The sequence below is a fragment of the Lycium barbarum genome, chromosome 11, assembly GCF_019175385.1.
Source record: "Lycium barbarum isolate Lr01 chromosome 11, ASM1917538v2, whole genome shotgun sequence".
In the NCBI taxonomy this organism is placed as follows: Eukaryota; Viridiplantae; Streptophyta; class Magnoliopsida; order Solanales; family Solanaceae; genus Lycium; species Lycium barbarum.
Window position 1 is genome coordinate 17,453,964 of NC_083347.1, and position 17,708 is coordinate 17,471,671.

Consider the following 17,708-nt stretch of genomic DNA (forward strand, 5'->3'; position numbering starts at 1 on the left):
TCAATATATCAACACAAAGGAACAACCAGCTGACATCTTTACAAAGGGATTAACTAAAATACAACATGAGTACTTGAAACTCAAGCTAGGGGTTCTCAACATTTTTACACCACCTAACTTAAGGGGGAGTGTAGATGATACATAGTGAATGATAATTAAGATAGAAGGACAGATCAGTCTTTGTATAAATGTCAAGAGAGTTAAAGGTAGTTAAGGACTTAGAAGCTTCTAGAAGATAGAGTTCTCATAGCTAGTTATAACTAACTCTAGGCTTGTGAGTAGTTATAAATATGATCCATTGTATTCATTATTGAATTATCACATTCTAATGATCATTAATTCTTCTTCTTCATCATCTCTCAATCACCATACGATTACCTCCATTTTTACAGTTTCTATTATTTCAGTTTGTGATCATCAAGACACTGTATATTCAGTATATATTCACACATTATAACAATGTACAACAATCACCTTTTATTTGTGTTATTGGAGGAAATAGAAGCAGTTTCAGTTGTTCACATGAAGAAGAAATGACTTTTCGTTTGAAAGATGGACAGGGAATACAAAAATCACTCAGTGCATAACAAAGAGAAATACATAGGCTAAAGAAGAAAAGTTAACAGAAGCTTGGAGTAGCAAGCAACAAAGTTGGTTGTGGATATATTGCATCCAAAGACAAACATCCAAAATCTTGGCTCTTTAGAAACTAATGTTAGCATTATTAGGATGTTCTGTTATGACTTTCATGTTCTCATGGTTTAATAGATAGGGAAAAAAAAATCAAACTATTATAATCTTTCCATTATTAGGATGTTCTGTTATGACTTTCATGTTCTCACGGTTTAATAGATAGGGGGAAAAAAATCAAACTGCTAGAATCTTTTTCTTGCTTTACCTGAATTCATTTTGATGGATGAAAAACTTAGCATTTTAATTGATGTACTGAATTGTTTTAGAAGTGTTCATGGGACGAATTTGTTTGCTAGAACGTAAAATATCAATTCTTTCATATATAAACATGCAAGATAACGTTAGTATGAATATTAATTAATTGCTTTAATTGTTGTGTATGCCCACGAGGGAGAAGAATTAGTAATTTAAAAAGATAAATGGCTTAATAAGACTACATAATCCATTTAGTATTCACTTTATTTATAGAAAAGGAAAAGAAAAAAATAAAAAAGTTCAAAATGAATTGGATTTAAAGATATTAGTAAAGCAAATATTGTAGATGATCATAGCTACAATAATAATTTAATATTCTCAAAGCCATAATATAATATTCGCTTTGTTCGAGTTCTAACAATAATAATTTAATATTCTCAAATAAACAAAATATTATATTTTTTTATGATTAATTTTCTTTATACCATCGCGCGGATACTAATACTAGTAATAATAGTAATAATAGTGTAATAAGAAAGTCCCAAACTGCCTAACTTGCTGACTTCAACAGTGTCAAATAAGTCACCAAACAAAGGAAAGCATATTTGATATTTTTCTTCGTGTTAAAAAAATTCCTATCCTCGCACCTTTTCTTTACTCCTTTTATGTCGCACACAAACTAAAACTGCCTTTAAAAAAAAAAAAAAACTTCTCTGCAAATTCTGTAACCACTAACCATGAAGAAAAACCTCTGCCTTTGTTATTGTCCTGCTGTTGTAGAAACAGACGATTCTACTGATTTTATTTCTCCAAATACTGTTTCTTCATCTAATAAAGTCTTCAGAAAAGAACCAGAGAACAAGGACTTGTCATCTTTGTCAAAACCTTCATTTTTGAAGCATAATAATAATAAGAGCCTCCACAAATTTCCAAGTTATTCTCGTCGGAAAATCTTTTCATACAAGTACTTCCCTCGACTGTTTAAAGCCCTCTTGTCTCAAGATCCTGTGGTAAGTCTTTCTCTCTCTTAAGTGATCATTTAATTCCTTAGGCTTGTCGAATCAGTATTAAAACGAATGTGTTACTGGTTGGAGAGTCAAACAACTAGTACAATTTTTCAAATTTTTTTTGTAAATATTTTCGTTAGTTATGTTGGCTTATAGTAGTTTTCATGAGTAATTTTATTTTAAAATTTTGGAGAAGTACAGCCAAAATTAAGTGTTTGACTCTCCTGCTCCGTTCGATATAAAATTGGAGGAAGTATCCATGAATCATACTTGGTTTGATCAAAATCCTTAACAATTCCTAATCAATTTTAGTCGATTAAGATCATTCCAAGTGGAATATAATAATTTAAAAAGCCCACAATCACTCCCTTTGTTCTGCTTTCTGATTTATAACGAATTTGTTCTTGTTTTTTTTCATGTATAAAATCTATGGGGTGTACAGAGAAATATTCAGCAACTTGATTTTGAATTGAAAAGTAGCAGTTGGAATAAGAAAGATGAAAAATGCTTCAAGAAATTGGATAATCATGAATCAGTTAAACCAGAAATTGAAGTCAAGGAAGATAATCGAATCCTACAGGAAAAAGTGATCAGTTCAGTTTCACATGAATCTCAAAAGTCGTTATCATCAAATTGGACAAATCCAAACACTAGTAATATTTCAACATCATGTGACCAGAAGAAAAAGGAGTCTTGCTCCTTGTTGTATTTGATTATATTTGCTCTCTTCATGACAATATTTCTTGGTAAATATTGGGCCATAGTGTTAACACTATCATGGCTTTATTTTGTTCCTTACCGGAATCAGTTTTTCCAGCAATGGGAAAATAAACTGAAGTCGTCGACGTAGAAGTCAAGGTCAATGTCGAAAGTCATTACAGAGAGCATTCAATTGTTGACCTGAAATGAAAAGTAAAGTTTTTGACGCGAACAATACTTCAAGACTCTGGCTTTCGTGATTCTTTTGGAATATCACTGGATGCTCTACCAGCAATTAATTACTAGTACTAGTATTTGTAGGAGTGATTAATTTTTGTTTAGTATTTTCTTTTTCTTTTATTTACATATTTTTAGGGAGGGTAACGAAGATATTCTCCTTGTAGCTCTTGTATACAACATTGGAAATTAACGTTTGTTGGAAATGTTTGCTAAGTTTTACAGATATGCTTGTTCGTTCTGTTTTACTATGACTCCCTCCATTCAAACTTTTACATGGCATATTTTGAAAATTTGGCCAAATAGGCTATAAGATAGTTTCCAATTGTTACATATAAATATTTTTTAAACTAAACTATTATAGAAGTCATTAGCAGAAAATTTATCACTCCAATTCATAAAACTTTATGTAAATAATCAAAGTTACTTGCGCAAGGATAAATCAAGCAAAATTTCAAGGAAGAACATTATTGTGCTATTTTTTTAGCAAATATTCCTGCTTATGGCTTTAGTACTATAACTACACCAAATTATATTAACTTAAATTTGGTAAACAAAGTGGAGGTCTATGTAGAGTACATTATAGGAAAAAAATACTCACATTCAGTATTTATGTTATATCATTTTATTTATCCTATTTTATAGTATGAAAATTCTCTAGCAATTCTCGAACTATGCGTCTTACTACTATTTTATTTAGATTGTCTCAAATTTTTGTACTCTTCGTCGGATAGATAGTTCTGATTTTAAATATTACAAAAAAGTTTCATTACGACTGCTTTTTCATTAAAATTATCCTTTGAATTTAATGTCTTTATGAGAAATGTCGGAAAATCATAGTACTACTTATTCCTCAACAGAGACTGCATTAAACAATTCACATATTTTATCTTTTTCATAGTCATGCCAAATTAAAAATAAATCATCAAAATTAGGACAAAGAGAGTACGGAACTATGAGGATAAGTTAAAACTTGATTATTTATGTTATGAATATGCCAATGTTTAGCAATTCGAGTATTTTGTCGATCTTGATTTCACCGATGTCAATATTTTATTACTTATGAAATTTGTCTTAATTGACTAGGAATTGTTCAAATATATCTTGGTCGTATAGATTGGTACAAGTTTAAAACTTACACATCTGCCAAATTATTGAATTTATGCGATTTTCGTTTCAGTTCATGGCCCAATATCCATTTATGAGCTAATGCATAATTTCTTTTTGGAAAAAGGTTCAAATATACTCATGTACTATACGAGTATAACAACAACATACCCAGTGAAATCCCACATTATGAATATGAGGAGGGTAAAGTGTACGCAGACCTTATCCCCATCTCGAAAGATAGAGAGGTTATTTCCGAAAGACCCTCAGCTCAAGAGAAAACATGATGAGAAAAGGTTAGATAAGCACAAACAGTTCAAAGCAATACGAAAATGAAACTAACGAAAGTGACAAAAGCCATGATAAAACAGTCTGAGAAAAATAAGCAGTAGCTACCACAGATAAATACGATAATTGTGGTACAAGAAACAACATATAATTGCAAGAATCAAAGGACAAGAAAATGAAGATCAAAACTGCGACTACTAGTACGACGGGATACGTGGGACTACCTACTAGCCTTCTACCCTAATCTGAGTCATTCATAGCCTCCTATCTAAGGTCATGTCCTCGGTAAGCTGGAATTGCGCTATGTCCTGCCTAAGCATCTCTCCCCAATACTTTTTCGGCCTACCTTTACCTCTTCTGAAACCGTCCATAGCCAACCTCTCACACCTCCACAATGGGGCATCTGTGTCTCTCCTCTTCACAAGCCCAAACCATCTCAGCTGCGTTTCTCGCATCTTATCCTCCACTGATGCCACTCCCACCTTATCTCAGATATTTTCATTCCTAATCCTATCTCGCCTGGTGTGCCAACACATCCATAGCAACATTCTCATTTTCGCAACTTTCATCTTTTGGACGTGTGAATTCTTGACTGCCCAGCACTCCACCCCGCACAACAAAGTCGGTCTCACTACCACTTTGTAGAGTTTGTCTTTAAGATTTGGTGGCACCTTCTTATCACACAGCACTCCTGAAGCGAGCCTCCATTTCATCCACCCTGCACCAATACGATGTGTGACATAATCCTCAATATCCCCATCTCCCTGTACAATAGAGCCAAGATACTTGAAACTTCCTTTCTTTTGGATGACTTGGGTACCAGGCCTCACTTCTACGCCAGCCTGATGTGTCACGTCACTGAACTTACACTCCATGTACTCTGTCTTGGTCCTACTCAACTTGAATCCTTTAAACTCCAGAGTTTGTCTCCAAACCTCCAACTTAGCATTCACTCCGTTGTGGGTCTCGTCAATCAGGACTACGTCATCCGCGAATAACATGCACAAATAGCTAAAGTACATTCTTCGTTAAAAAATAATCTATTTATGTTCTTTCCATTACACAAATACCTAAAGTATATCCTTTTCGGCTGAACGAAGAGAGAAAATCTACCTTAAAATTATTTTTCTAATTTTTTTAATTAAAATGGAAAATAAAGAGTCTTGGAGGCTAAGGATGTGTTTGGTACGAAGGAAAATATTCTCAATTTTTTTATATTTGGTTGGTCAAAAATTTTTAAAAATATTTTTTGAAATCAAAAAATAATTCACATGGCTTTTCTTGTTTTTTATATTAATAAAAAATGTTAAAAGAATATTTCTAAAATTGATTATTTTTTCCACTTCCGTTAGTTGAAAATAGTATATTTAAGCTATTTGCATAACGATGAGAGTATAAATAGGCCACTTTTCTATCAAAGCTATACCAACTTCAAATCGTATAGCACATATACTATACGATTTTCAATTAGTAAGAGCATTTACAGTAATACAATTACTAAAAAAGATCGATCCCACCGTCTCTAATGTGATCAAGTTTGGACTAGCAACAAATGCGGAGAATTTTAAGTTTAAGGTTTCGACAAGCTCGAGATATCTTAGCTGGACTCTTATATGTCAATTGACTTCGTGAGGCAAGGCAACACTTGGGTCAAGAAAAAGATTTATCAAATTCATCTTATATGCTGGTATATGATTGTACATGACATTTAAAAAGAAACTTTTTGAAACATATGTTAATCACGTATATTGTAGGTGGCATCCTAAATTTGTCAAATTTCTTCATTTTGACATCTAAATTAAGGGTGATACGTATTTAATATGTTATTTTTGTTCAAATTATGCCCATTGAACATGTTTTTTTCTTTTGTTTTTTGTTTATAGTCACCTAAAGACGCTAAGCAACTTCTCCAATTGTCACATTACGTAACCCCCACAGTTAGAAACACCTACCTCTACCATGCCCACCCAAAACACCATCGTTTACCTCACCAGAAATTCTAAGACTCACACCAATCACTCCTAAATATAGCTGCTACAGCGCCCATACTTGAGAATCTGGCATTCTGAACCTTTAGGGGTCGATTGGTAGGAGGATAAGTTATCCCATGTAAATGGGATTGGGTGGGATAAGATGGGATTACTAATCCCACCCTTTATGTGGGATTACTTATCCCACCTTTTATCCCATCTACATGGGATTGGATGAGATATCAAAAAAGTTATCCCACCAACCAAACATAGGATTAATTCTAATCCCATTGGATTAATAATCTAGCCCATCCTATCCCTCCTACCAAACGACCTCTTAAAGAATTAGTGCGGGGCGGCGCTCAGCCTTCAAGGTTGCTGAGAGTACATTTGCACATCGATGGCTTTAATTTTGGGAGAGGTCCTTGGGATCTGATGGATCCGGTCGCCCTACTCATCTAGTCCATTTTTTGATTTTTAAAGCGAATCCGCTAGGCACGTGCGTAGGGCTATTTTTTTATTAATAATCAAAGCGAACCTCAAAGAGAAGAGTACAAATAAGGGGGGCTAGACCTTACCTTACTAATCCTAATGAGGTAATGAACCTCTACTACTTAACAAGCATGAAGAAAATAAAAACTAGAGAAAATCAGATATTCTATGATCATTACAGAGTTTATAATACACTATATGATGATATTACAAAGGAGGATGCTTAAATAATGTAAAAATATAAAAGTCGAGAATAAAGTTGAGTTATCAGCCTCAAACTTCATTTTATACATGTATGAGCTAAAAAATATAACTTGCCCGTTTAAAGTAACCTGAAGTATTTTCTTTTGGTCTTTTTCTTCAAATTTGTCCAATAACACTTGATAGTTCATCACTTCTTGGATTTATTGGATCTTGTTAAAGTTGTTGACACTGTCAGATGATTTTGCTTTTCCAGTCGCATCGGTAGGTGCCTTGGAACAAATTTCTCAGTCACCTTACCATTCCAACTATGCTGCCTTCTATGTGTCTTCTTTTTACTTTTGTTACTTCCACTTCTTTGTTGCCTAGGTGAGAGATCCCCATCCTTGGCCACCTTATCAAAGCATATGTCTAGCATATCATCCTCATCATCCCCATCGAAAATGTCATCGCCCAAGTCAATATCATCTGTCGTAGTTGGACTAAGTTTTGAAACTACAGCGTCTGACTCATGGCTCTTTGTCAATACTCCCATATCCTTTGTGGTACTGACCAAGCTCTTATTAGAGTTATGAATTGCATTCGATGTATCCATATCATATCTATCTATTCCATTTCAATATGCTTTTCAAGAAAGCGTGTTGTGGCTCAGTAACGACTATTGACACAGTCTCTTGAACCACTACACCAATTCCCAAGTTCCTTCAAACTCCTGAATTACTTGGAATATCCGTCATACCAGAACTTTTCGGTGCAGGGTTTGGCGTGCCTTAGGTTAGAGTTGTCCTTGGTGTCACACCCTCATTTTAACCGGGTTGATTTAGGAGTATGACGTATTGGTGATTCTTATTTATTTATTTTAAGGAGTCGCCACCTAATTAATTTTACGGTGAATTAGGACACCTAAACATTAACTAAGGTAAAGTTAAAACTAAACCTCTGTTAATGGTCTGCTTAACCAATGTGATTCTAGGTAAAGACTCTATATTATCCTAAAGGGAAGGGGTTAGGCATCCTTTAGAATCCGCTAACTACGGTTGTCCGGCCAAACTTAGGTTAATTAATTGAGAATAAATATAATGTTTAAATTCACAAATGTCGTTAAAATTTTGAAAGGAAAATAATATTAGTGAAAATAAGATTTATAGAAAATATAATATAAAAGAAAACTTAAAATGCCATTTTTTAAAATAGGACTTATAAATCGCTAAGACTTTAAATGAAAGCAATAATGATGTCATTTGAAATAATACTTGTAGAAAATATGATGTATTGCATAAAAGAAAATTTTAAAGGCTATTTAAAATAAAACTTGGACACGCTAAAGCCTTGAAAAAATGTAATAATATTCTTGAAAATAAGACTTGCAAAGATATAAGCCTATAGTCTTTTAGCAAAATGTGAACTTTAGACAAAAACTTTGTATTATATTAATATGGTGATGTAAAAATACCTAAACTTATTTTTCTTTAAAATGTGATAGATAGGATATGAGTTTTCTTTCTTTTATATTAACTATACTTGGCTAAAAGAAGTATATTATTGGGTAAACTTTGGAAAATTATTCATAGAATGTATTTGAATTTATATTTGCCAATTAGTAACGTTTTGAAATTTCTGGGATAGTAAGCATAAAATATGATTCTTTTAACTCAATATATGAGGTTATGCTATCTTGCAAATCAATTATGCTAAATAAAATAAATATTAGACATTATAAATAGTTTTAACATGAAAAGTAAAAAAAAGAGAGGGAATAAAACTTATGGAATTAATTTTAGTCTTCCTTAAACTAACTACCCATCACTAAAACTAAAAACTACTAGTTCATTAGGGTTCATCTAAGTTAAGAAAATAAAATAAGATAAGGTTAGTCATACAAAGCAAATAAAAAAATACACAACAATAAAATAAGATAGAGGGGAAAAAATTTGAATGGATCTGGCCCATTTTCCAGGCCCAACTGCTGCGAGCAGGAATGGGCTCAGCCCATCTTAGACTGTTGCGATCACTGCTGTTGTTGGGCTTTGGCCCAGAAGATTTCCTGTTTTCCTATAAAGGCTGGACGGAGAGAGAAAAGGCTGTTTCGTTGGGCCTTGACCCAACATCGATTGCGGAAGACGACGAGTCTTGGACTCGTACGCGATAGCCATGCATAAAAAAACGGAAGAAAAGGATTAATATAGTGAAGATATGCAAGACACGCTAAAAAAAGAAAACAAGTAATTGAAACCAAATAAACCATCACATAAATAATAAACAAGAGTAGGACCTTGACGTACCAATATAATAGAGCAATCTCAACAGACGACTGATTTATATGTGTAATATATGTATATATTATGTATATACATATACCTAATCAAACAACCCACACTTGCAAATGCACAAACATATATGGACTTAAACAAGGATAAACTCATCACAGCATTCATATAGACCTGAAACTATTCTTTTACTATTTAACACATTTTAAGTATCAACAGCTTACAAATGCACCAGCAATAAGTCAGCAAACCAAACAACAAGATAATGATCCCTTTTTCATTTCAACAACTCATACACTTAAGAGGACACCAAATATCACTGAGGCAAATTTCAGTTCAAATCAATTTCTAGTTTATTAGAACCTACACTGAAGATGACAGGACACAGAGTATGGCATTTTAAGAACAGCTATAAACTTTATAATGGGATCACTGGGTACTGATTAAGACCAGCTATTTATTCGATATCGAAGCAGTCCGACGTTACTTCAAGCTACCCAAATATCAAACAAACACTCACAGGTTCCAGATGAATCAGGCCAGCTTCTCAACATGCGAGATCTTATTTTGGACGTGTTTAGGTTAACAGATGACACTTGAATACTTTAAAGCAACACAAAATCCATACTCAACACAGTTTATAGCCAAAGCGATGGCCAAATGAAATAAGGTTCCTTTGAAAGCTGCTTAGTTTTAAGGCAGTTTTGACAAAGAACAGGGACAGCAGGATCAGATAACAAAACAAAGCAAAGCAAAGAGAGCCCCATTACAACTAAATATACTAATGATCACCTCAACAGTAATCTAATCAAAATGATATCCTCTTTAAGACAGACCACATACTCATTTTGGACAACAGTTTAGAATGGATGACACAAGGCAGATGAACCTTAGACAAATCCAGCATGAATCAAGACCATAGAAACCCTTTTTGCATTCAAAATTTAAACCAGATACCATTCCTTCGTTTGCAAAAATCAGTTTTAAAAGGAAAAATAAAAAGTTGTGAGGAAAGACTAGTGAACAAAGAATGAACCAACTCAAATAAAATTGAAAGCCACACTGACATTTTGTCAAAATGAGATGCATTCTCCACTACTTGTTAGTAAAAATAAGAATTTATCAAGCATAATCGTTTTTTTTTTAAAAGGAAGGCCAAACAGTTTTCAAATTATTCTCTGGACTGATCATGCAAAAATGAAGAAAACCAGGGTCCTTAAGCACACACAGAGGACCAAATTTGACTCCACATAATCATTTCAAACTATTTACCTTTACTGGACCAAAAATGGCACTTCAGTTATTCAATTTGTTAAAAAAAATAAGTGTTGCTAGTAACAGTACTAACACTCAGAACTAAAATAACTTGCGAAATGACCACCTTAGCCCATTTAGTAATCCATTTCTTCTCTTAAAACCATTTTTTAGGCAATCTTAAAGACTTTCGTAAGTTAAACCCAAATGATAACTCATTCAAGTGAAGCCAAACCAATGCAATACAAGTCAGTGTAAAGTCATACAAGGCATCGATAAGGCCAACTCAATACAACAGACACAAGAAAATTTGAGAGAATGAACCTAGAACCCAAAACATCAACGCATAGCACTCGGAATCAAATTGTTTCAGGAGAATGACAGATGACAGCACTCAAGAGCCAAAAAAATAAACTTTTCCAAACACAGGAAATTTGATCTACAAAGTGATACACACACACACACAACTGGTATGTTTTATCAATAGGGAGCCTCAAATATCATTTTCAGAATTCAGCAAAGCCCAACATATATTAAAAGATATCAAAGTCGAATCCCAAATGTTGTTCAGCCTTATTTAGAGAAAAGAAACAGACATAGAAGGCATATGAACTGGGAAAATCATACATCGTATCCTAATCTAAGCACGAAATTGATTTTAACTCAGTCACGGAACTGAACATAATTTAATTTTAGCACTGAATCAGTCCATTACAGCAATAGGGAAATAAACTAGAACTCGATATTTTAGTAATTACTTGAAAACAAATAAACAATGCATACTCCCAAAATTACTTGAACTAGAGTAAGATTTGGAGAGCTAATGTTGAACCATTTTGGACCATAACCACAGAGAATACACCTCGCGACACTGAAGACTGAGGAAGAGAATAGATTCAAACTGAAAACTGGAATGTAAAACTAAAACACATACGCATTAAATCACATTATCCAATAGCCCCTACTTTAATCATTCATCAAATTGTCCAAACATGAAACCCAAACAAGTTCAAAAAAATAGGATTAAGCATGAATAGACTTAACTAAATAGTCATACTAGAAGCATAATACAAATTAAGCACTAATCAGAAACATTCGACACGTTCTAAACTGAACTAAAACAGAATGAAAGTAAACTAACAATACACAACCAGATGAAACAGCAAACCACATCATATCAGCATTTTAAGCATACCCTAACGACGACTAAACTAAACAGCATACTAATCTCATAAACACATTATATGCAAGAACTAAAAAAATAAATGAAAGGAATGAAGTTCACTGACCTTCTTCGGGTGCAGCGAAGTGAGGCAGGGTCTTCGATCTACCCTCGAACACTATCAAATCCGAGCTTGCGATACTCGGATTCACAGCAATAACAAGGCAAACGAATATAAATTGAGATCTAGTATTTTGACCCGATTAAAATAAAATTACGATTTGCTAAAGAAACTGATTTTTATGGAGATTTTGAGGCGATTCAAGAACTTGTTTTTGCAAGGCAATTTTTGGGGTTCTAAAACCTGTTTTGTAGGGGATTTTGGAGTTCAAGAACTCCTCCAAGGGATTTCTCCTTCAAAAAATCTCCTCTCACACGTTTTCCACTCTCAACTATTTATAGGTTTTTTTTTTTAGGTTTTCTGTAGAAGAAAGGGAGAGGGAACGAGAAAAGGAGAGAGAGAGGAGCGGGGAACAGGGGAAAGTGGGGAACAGAGGGAAGTGGGAGCGGGGCGTAGGCGGCGGTGGTGGGGCGAAGGAGATGATGATGAAAAAGAGGAAGGAGCGGCGGCAAAGGGGAGAAGAGAGAGAGAAGGAGAGAAAGAGGGAGGCGGCGGATGGAAAAAGAAAAGGGAGAGGGAACCCTACCTGTTTTCTTCATTTAAGAAACGGGTCGGGTCCATTTTTGGACTGGATCGATTTTAAATGTGGGCTGGGGGTGAAAAATGTTGGGCTGGGTATTAAAATGTGGATTGGGATAAATAAAAATGTGGGCTGGTTGGGTAGATGAATTAAAATATGGGCTGAATGAAAGAAATAATTTGGCTTCTAAATTTAAATAGAAGATCCATTTTAATTAATTATATACTAAGTGTGCTAAAATATCCCCTAATATAAAGTATGTATTTACTAACATTTATATGAAAATAAAATGACGTCGTAATAGTCGGGCGATAATATATTTGAAATTCAACAGTAAGTAAATGCAATTATTAAATTACGCGAAGATAAATGTGATGCGTGTGCATAAGCTGGTAAAATGCCAAAATAGATAAAAAATTGTGAATTAAAATAATAATGATAATAATAATAATAATAATAATAATAATAATAATAATAATAATAATGATAATAATAGTAATAGTAATAGTAATAATAATAATAATAATAAATGATGATGATGATGGCTAGTAACTGTAATAGAATAATGAAACGCCAGTATTGATAAAAGGCTAATAATTATAGTAAAATATAAATATATATGTTTTTTTAATTTTTTCCAAAAATATTAGAAGCATAAATAGGTATTTCGGAGGAGAGGCGGGACAAAATTGGGTGTCAACACTTGGTTGCGCGAGCGATCCTGCGTTCTTGTTGGCAACCAAAGAAGACAATACACTGCCGAATTTTGTGTTCATGTCATGATGTCAGTCCATAGGTTATGCTATACCTTTTATGTAACACCCCGTACCTTTAACCTAAGTTTTGACCATGATCCTAGACTCAGAAAATCAGATAAAGAATGTGGGAATTGGAATTTCCCTATTTAGTTGTAAGATGGGGGTTTACGCCCATGAACAGTGACCGTATTTCAGTATACGGGCCGTAATTCAAGTCGTAAACTGGTACCAAGGACTTCTGAGCATTCTGGAATTTGACATTTGGATGTCACATAGTTAAATACGGACCGTATTTCAAAATACGGCCAGTATTTCAAAATACGGCCAGTATTTAACTGGGCCGAAAAACTTAATTTTCCAGAACAGTATATATTCGTCCATATCAGTTCAAATCATTATTTTTCATTCCTTCAATCCCTAGAACGACCTCCTATCCTCTTCCATCATCAAGAACACCAAGGTAAGCCTACTCTAATTATTCCATGTCAATTCTAATACATATCCTTGTAATCTAAACAAGAAATCATCATTCCTAATCTAAGGTTTTCAAGAAAACCTATCTCAAGGTTCAAGAATCAAGATTTAGGAAATCTTCTTCAAAACTCAAGTCTCTAATTCAAGTTTTGGAGCAATTAAGGTATGTAGAACTTCCATCCACATGTGGGAATCTCTACGTTCTTCCCCATGCTTCGTTTCTTGATATTCATGAAGTTCAAACCCTAGGGCATTAAACCCAAAATATTGGTAGCCCGTATTTATGTATTTATGTAAATGAATTTTGTATCTATATTCATTATTGTATTCCTAATCTTCCATTACGGTTATTAGAAACCCTAGCTTAATCCATGAATCATGAATTCTTCCTCATGTGTTCTCATTATGTTTATATGAAACTTTATGATTTTAGATAGCAAGTTACAAGCATGTTTTCAAGTCAATTATATATATATATATATATATATATATATATATATATATATATATATATATATATAATTATGAACTATTGTTATTACTCATGAATCAAGAATATGTTTGCAAGATTATGACAAGTTATCTCATAAAACCATATTACAAGATATTTCATGAAACCATGTTACAAGTTATTTCACAAAAATCATGGGCTTCTTAGCCAACTATATCATGTTCATGTTTTTGGGAATTGCTTAGTTAACCGAGAAGGCTCAGATAGCCTGAAACTACGTTGCCACCGTAGGATAAGGGTTGCCAGCAAGGAGGCAACACCTTCATTATGCAGTTTGGATCCTTACATGCTTATTATTACTTAAAACTCATATCCCTGGCAAGGTTGTGAGTGTTCTGCTAGTAGGACGCAAGTACCAGACCATGTTGTCGGTTATACTATAGCATTCCCCACGTTACAAGTAGTTTTATATACATGTATTTCCATTGATTTACTGTTTTCAGATTTTACTCACGTTTCATGCTCATGTTCAAGTTACATTCAGTTTCAGTTCATGTCCTATACCTATGTTGTGCCATGTTCTTCATTTCAGCAGGTTTTACATACAAGGACTATTCACCATGTACTAACGTCCCTTTTGCCCGGGGCCTGCACTTCACGGTGCAGATACCGATTTTCAGGAGCATACACCTACGCAGTAGGATCACCTCAGTTATCAGCTTATTGGTGAGCCCCACTTCTCTCGAGGTTCAACATGGAGTCTGCATTAGTATTCAGTTTATGGTAGTCCACGACCATGTCCTGGTAGTTAGTATTCATACGTGTTTTAGAGGTTTCATAGACAGATGTTAGTTCATAGAGTCAGTTATGCTTTCATAGTTGCAAACTATTATGTGTTCATGATTTTTCACGCTATAAGATAATTTCAAGACTTTATTCCGCAAATTACATTTTCATGATTCATTTAAATTGCATCATATAGAGTATATTGTTTTGATGCCCATGTTGACAAGCAAGCCATGAGGTTCGCTCGGACACATGCAAGCAAGGCCCGAGTGTCGTGTTACGCCCAGGCCATGGTTCGGGGCGTGACATTTTACCTTTGTCAACGCGGCATGGCCGTGAAGTATCCTCAACGTGTGGCTCCATAAGGGGTATGGGGTTACCACGACACTCAGATGGCTCTATTCTTCGCCCTTTTCCTGTTCACTATCATCATTAAAGTCTCCTTCCACATCAACAAGATCCTCCTCATTCAGGGTTTGGGACTTCAGCAGCATCACATGCCTTAGCAACAGCTTGAAGAGCAGCCAAATATTGTTCGTCATTCATTGTTTTGCTTGCAAACACAACTCAGTGAAGGATTAAAATACCTTGGGATAACTAATATTGTGAAGGTTCCACTGTGGGCTTCAAACTGTTTAACCTAAAATTTATTTATTAGGGAAACTAGTTAAACTTTTTTGAAAGAAATCTTTAGCAACACAATTAATTCAAATATTGGTAATCATTTGATTAAGTAATCGATGCAGTAAATAGCAATCAAAATAATAAACATAATAATTAATGATAATTAAAGAACTGAATAATAAAAAAAATCTCCTCGAACGGTGATGGATATTGCTTAATGAATGAACAATTATTTGCTTTGCAAAAAACAGTATAGAGTAATATTGTATTCATGCGAAAAATTAGATGAGGTACAATTATAATAGAATAAATGTAATTAACCTCACTAACTAACTTCCCTAACCCTATGCACAACTTAGTTGTTATTAGTGTGGAGATTGTGAGCTCCTAATAAGATAGAATCTGATCCCTTAAATCTCGAGTTTTCGACGTTATCATCTACCTCTGTTGCTCGACCATTTTGAATCATGTTCGGGGGAGATTATCTGAATAGTGATTTGTAGGGCATAATTGAGATCTTTTCCTGATATATCTCTCCAAAATTTTTATTCATACGGTGACCTGATCGAACAAGAGTAACTCATGAGTCGCTTTGCTTATTCCAAAGTAAAATTCTCTTTATCATATTTCACTAATACATACAACATTAATAAGAAGTAAAAAACTTAAAATATTCACCTTCTTTATAGTGCCACCAGATTTAAAGGATATTTCAATTATTTTAATAGAAAAAGTTTTATCAATGTTATTTTATCAAATGCTTTAGTATTATTTTTTAAACTTCAACACTTATATCTAAATGCGTAACTATTTATTTATAAAATCTGCGCAACATTTAAAAGTGTTTTTGTTACTTAAAATCCAGCTAATCAAAACAGCTTTTTAAAAAAATTACTCCATTTGAATTCTTCAAAGTGTACCTAGTAAATTAATTACTTGTGAAATTCGTAATCTATTCCTGTGGTCGGATGTGACATAAATACATAAATTAGTTGGTTGTTTTCCACCAATTCTCACTGTCAAAGAGTGAAGTAAAGGGTGAGGCCGGCCTAAGTAGCCGAATTGCCACCTGGCAAACAAGAACCACTTTTCTTGGTCTCAACCTCCCTTAATAATATAAGTCCACTCTCTTCATAAATTCTCGTCTCCAATTTTTCTTTTTTCCTAAATCAGCCATCCATAAGTGAAACAAATCAATGAAGAACAGATTTTTCCTCTGTTTTCGACCTATTAATGTTGCTGAGGACTCTGTTATTCTCAAACATCGGTCTTCTGTAAAAAGACATCACAAAGAAGATTCAACTGTAAGTCCTCTTTTTCTTTTTGAATATCGGAAACAGCCTTCTACCTTCTAAATTAAGGATAAGGTGGGCATATGCTCTACCATTTTCAGATCCCACTTTGTGAGATTACGCTAGATGTATTGTTGTTGTTGATATACTTTCTATCACTCATTTAATAGAGTACCCAGTGAATAGGAATTAGCTTTCAGAAAATTGTGTAGCTAAATAATAAAATCTGTTGTTAATCCTTTTTAAGGAGAGACCAGCACAACTAATAAGCTATGCATAATGATATGTGATGCATGCTTTGACTTGAGAGGCTAGCTTAACTGGTCGATTTCCAGTTGATTGCTTTGACTTGAGTTTTACGTCTTATTTTTTTGCTGTGTCTACTATTTATTGATTGCCTCAACCAATTGTGTCTATTTTAGGATTGGCGACAGATTATCAAAAGAATTTGTTAGCTATGAACTATTTTGCGGCAGATTAGCTAAAAAATTTATAGCTAAATTCATTTTTTTTAAATTTTTTTTTTTTTGTAAGTCTTATGTCTTTTCATGGTTAAATCTTGACTGTGGTGCCTTCACTTTAATTTTGCAGTTGAAACCAAAAGGCAGGAGGAGTAGTAGGAGAGACAAGTCATTAAAGAAAGCAGGCTCTTCAGCATCTGTACTTTCCTATTCAACTTCATCTTTATCATCATCATCATCATCATCATCTTCTTGTTCTACTACTGAAGATGAGTTATTATCAAGATCAAATTCATCAAGTTCATATGATCAGAAAGAAGCTAAAAATGGTTCAGCAGAACGTGACAAAGTCTATTATTCTAGTTCGTTTTGGGTATATTTGTTTATTTTCATTTTATGTTTGCTTATCTATATTGGTAAGGTCTATGCAATAGTTGTAACGTCATTAGGGGTTATGTTTTTCACCTTAGTTGGAAACCGGAAATTGGAAAATCGTATGTAGTTGCTGGAACTGAAATAAGAAAACAGAGGCAAAATTAAGGAAAATCCCTCTCTACTCATGAGCATGGTAAATTAACATTTACTAATT

At 33.8% G+C, this 17,708-nt stretch overlaps 2 protein-coding genes across 2 annotated transcripts; both read left to right on the forward strand.

Annotated features, from left to right (window-relative positions):
- Positions 1 to 1,431: 1,431 nt before the first annotated feature.
- On the forward strand, positions 1,432 to 3,048 carry LOC132617875 (uncharacterized). Its single transcript, XM_060332945.1, has 2 exons — positions 1,432 to 1,898; positions 2,338 to 3,048. The coding sequence occupies exons 1-2, from the start codon at positions 1,626 to 1,628 to the stop codon at positions 2,743 to 2,745; spliced, it is 681 nt and encodes a 226-aa protein (XP_060188928.1). The 5' UTR covers positions 1,432 to 1,625; the 3' UTR covers positions 2,746 to 3,048.
- Positions 3,049 to 16,392: 13,344 nt separating this feature from the next.
- Positions 16,393 to 17,708, forward strand: LOC132617646 (uncharacterized). The gene is made up of 2 exons (XM_060332694.1): positions 16,393 to 16,670; positions 17,250 to 17,708. The coding sequence occupies exons 1-2, from the start codon at positions 16,563 to 16,565 to the stop codon at positions 17,619 to 17,621; spliced, it is 480 nt and encodes a 159-aa protein (XP_060188677.1). The 5' UTR covers positions 16,393 to 16,562; the 3' UTR covers positions 17,622 to 17,708.

Bases quoted from the DNA above. Each gene is read 5' to 3' on its own strand.
- LOC132617875 (XM_060332945.1), top strand. From the start codon at position 1,626: ATGAAGAAAAACCTCTGCCTTTGTTATTGTCCTGCTGTTGTAGAAACA. The intron at 1,899-2,337 runs GTAAGTCTTTCT...TGGGGTGTACAG, and splicing joins TCTTGTCTCAAGATCCTGTG to AGAAATATTCAGCAACTTGA.
- LOC132617646 (XM_060332694.1), top strand. From the start codon at position 16,563: ATGAAGAACAGATTTTTCCTCTGTTTTCGACCTATTAATGTTGCTGAG. The intron at 16,671-17,249 runs GTAAGTCCTCTT...TTAATTTTGCAG, and splicing joins ATCACAAAGAAGATTCAACT to TTGAAACCAAAAGGCAGGAG.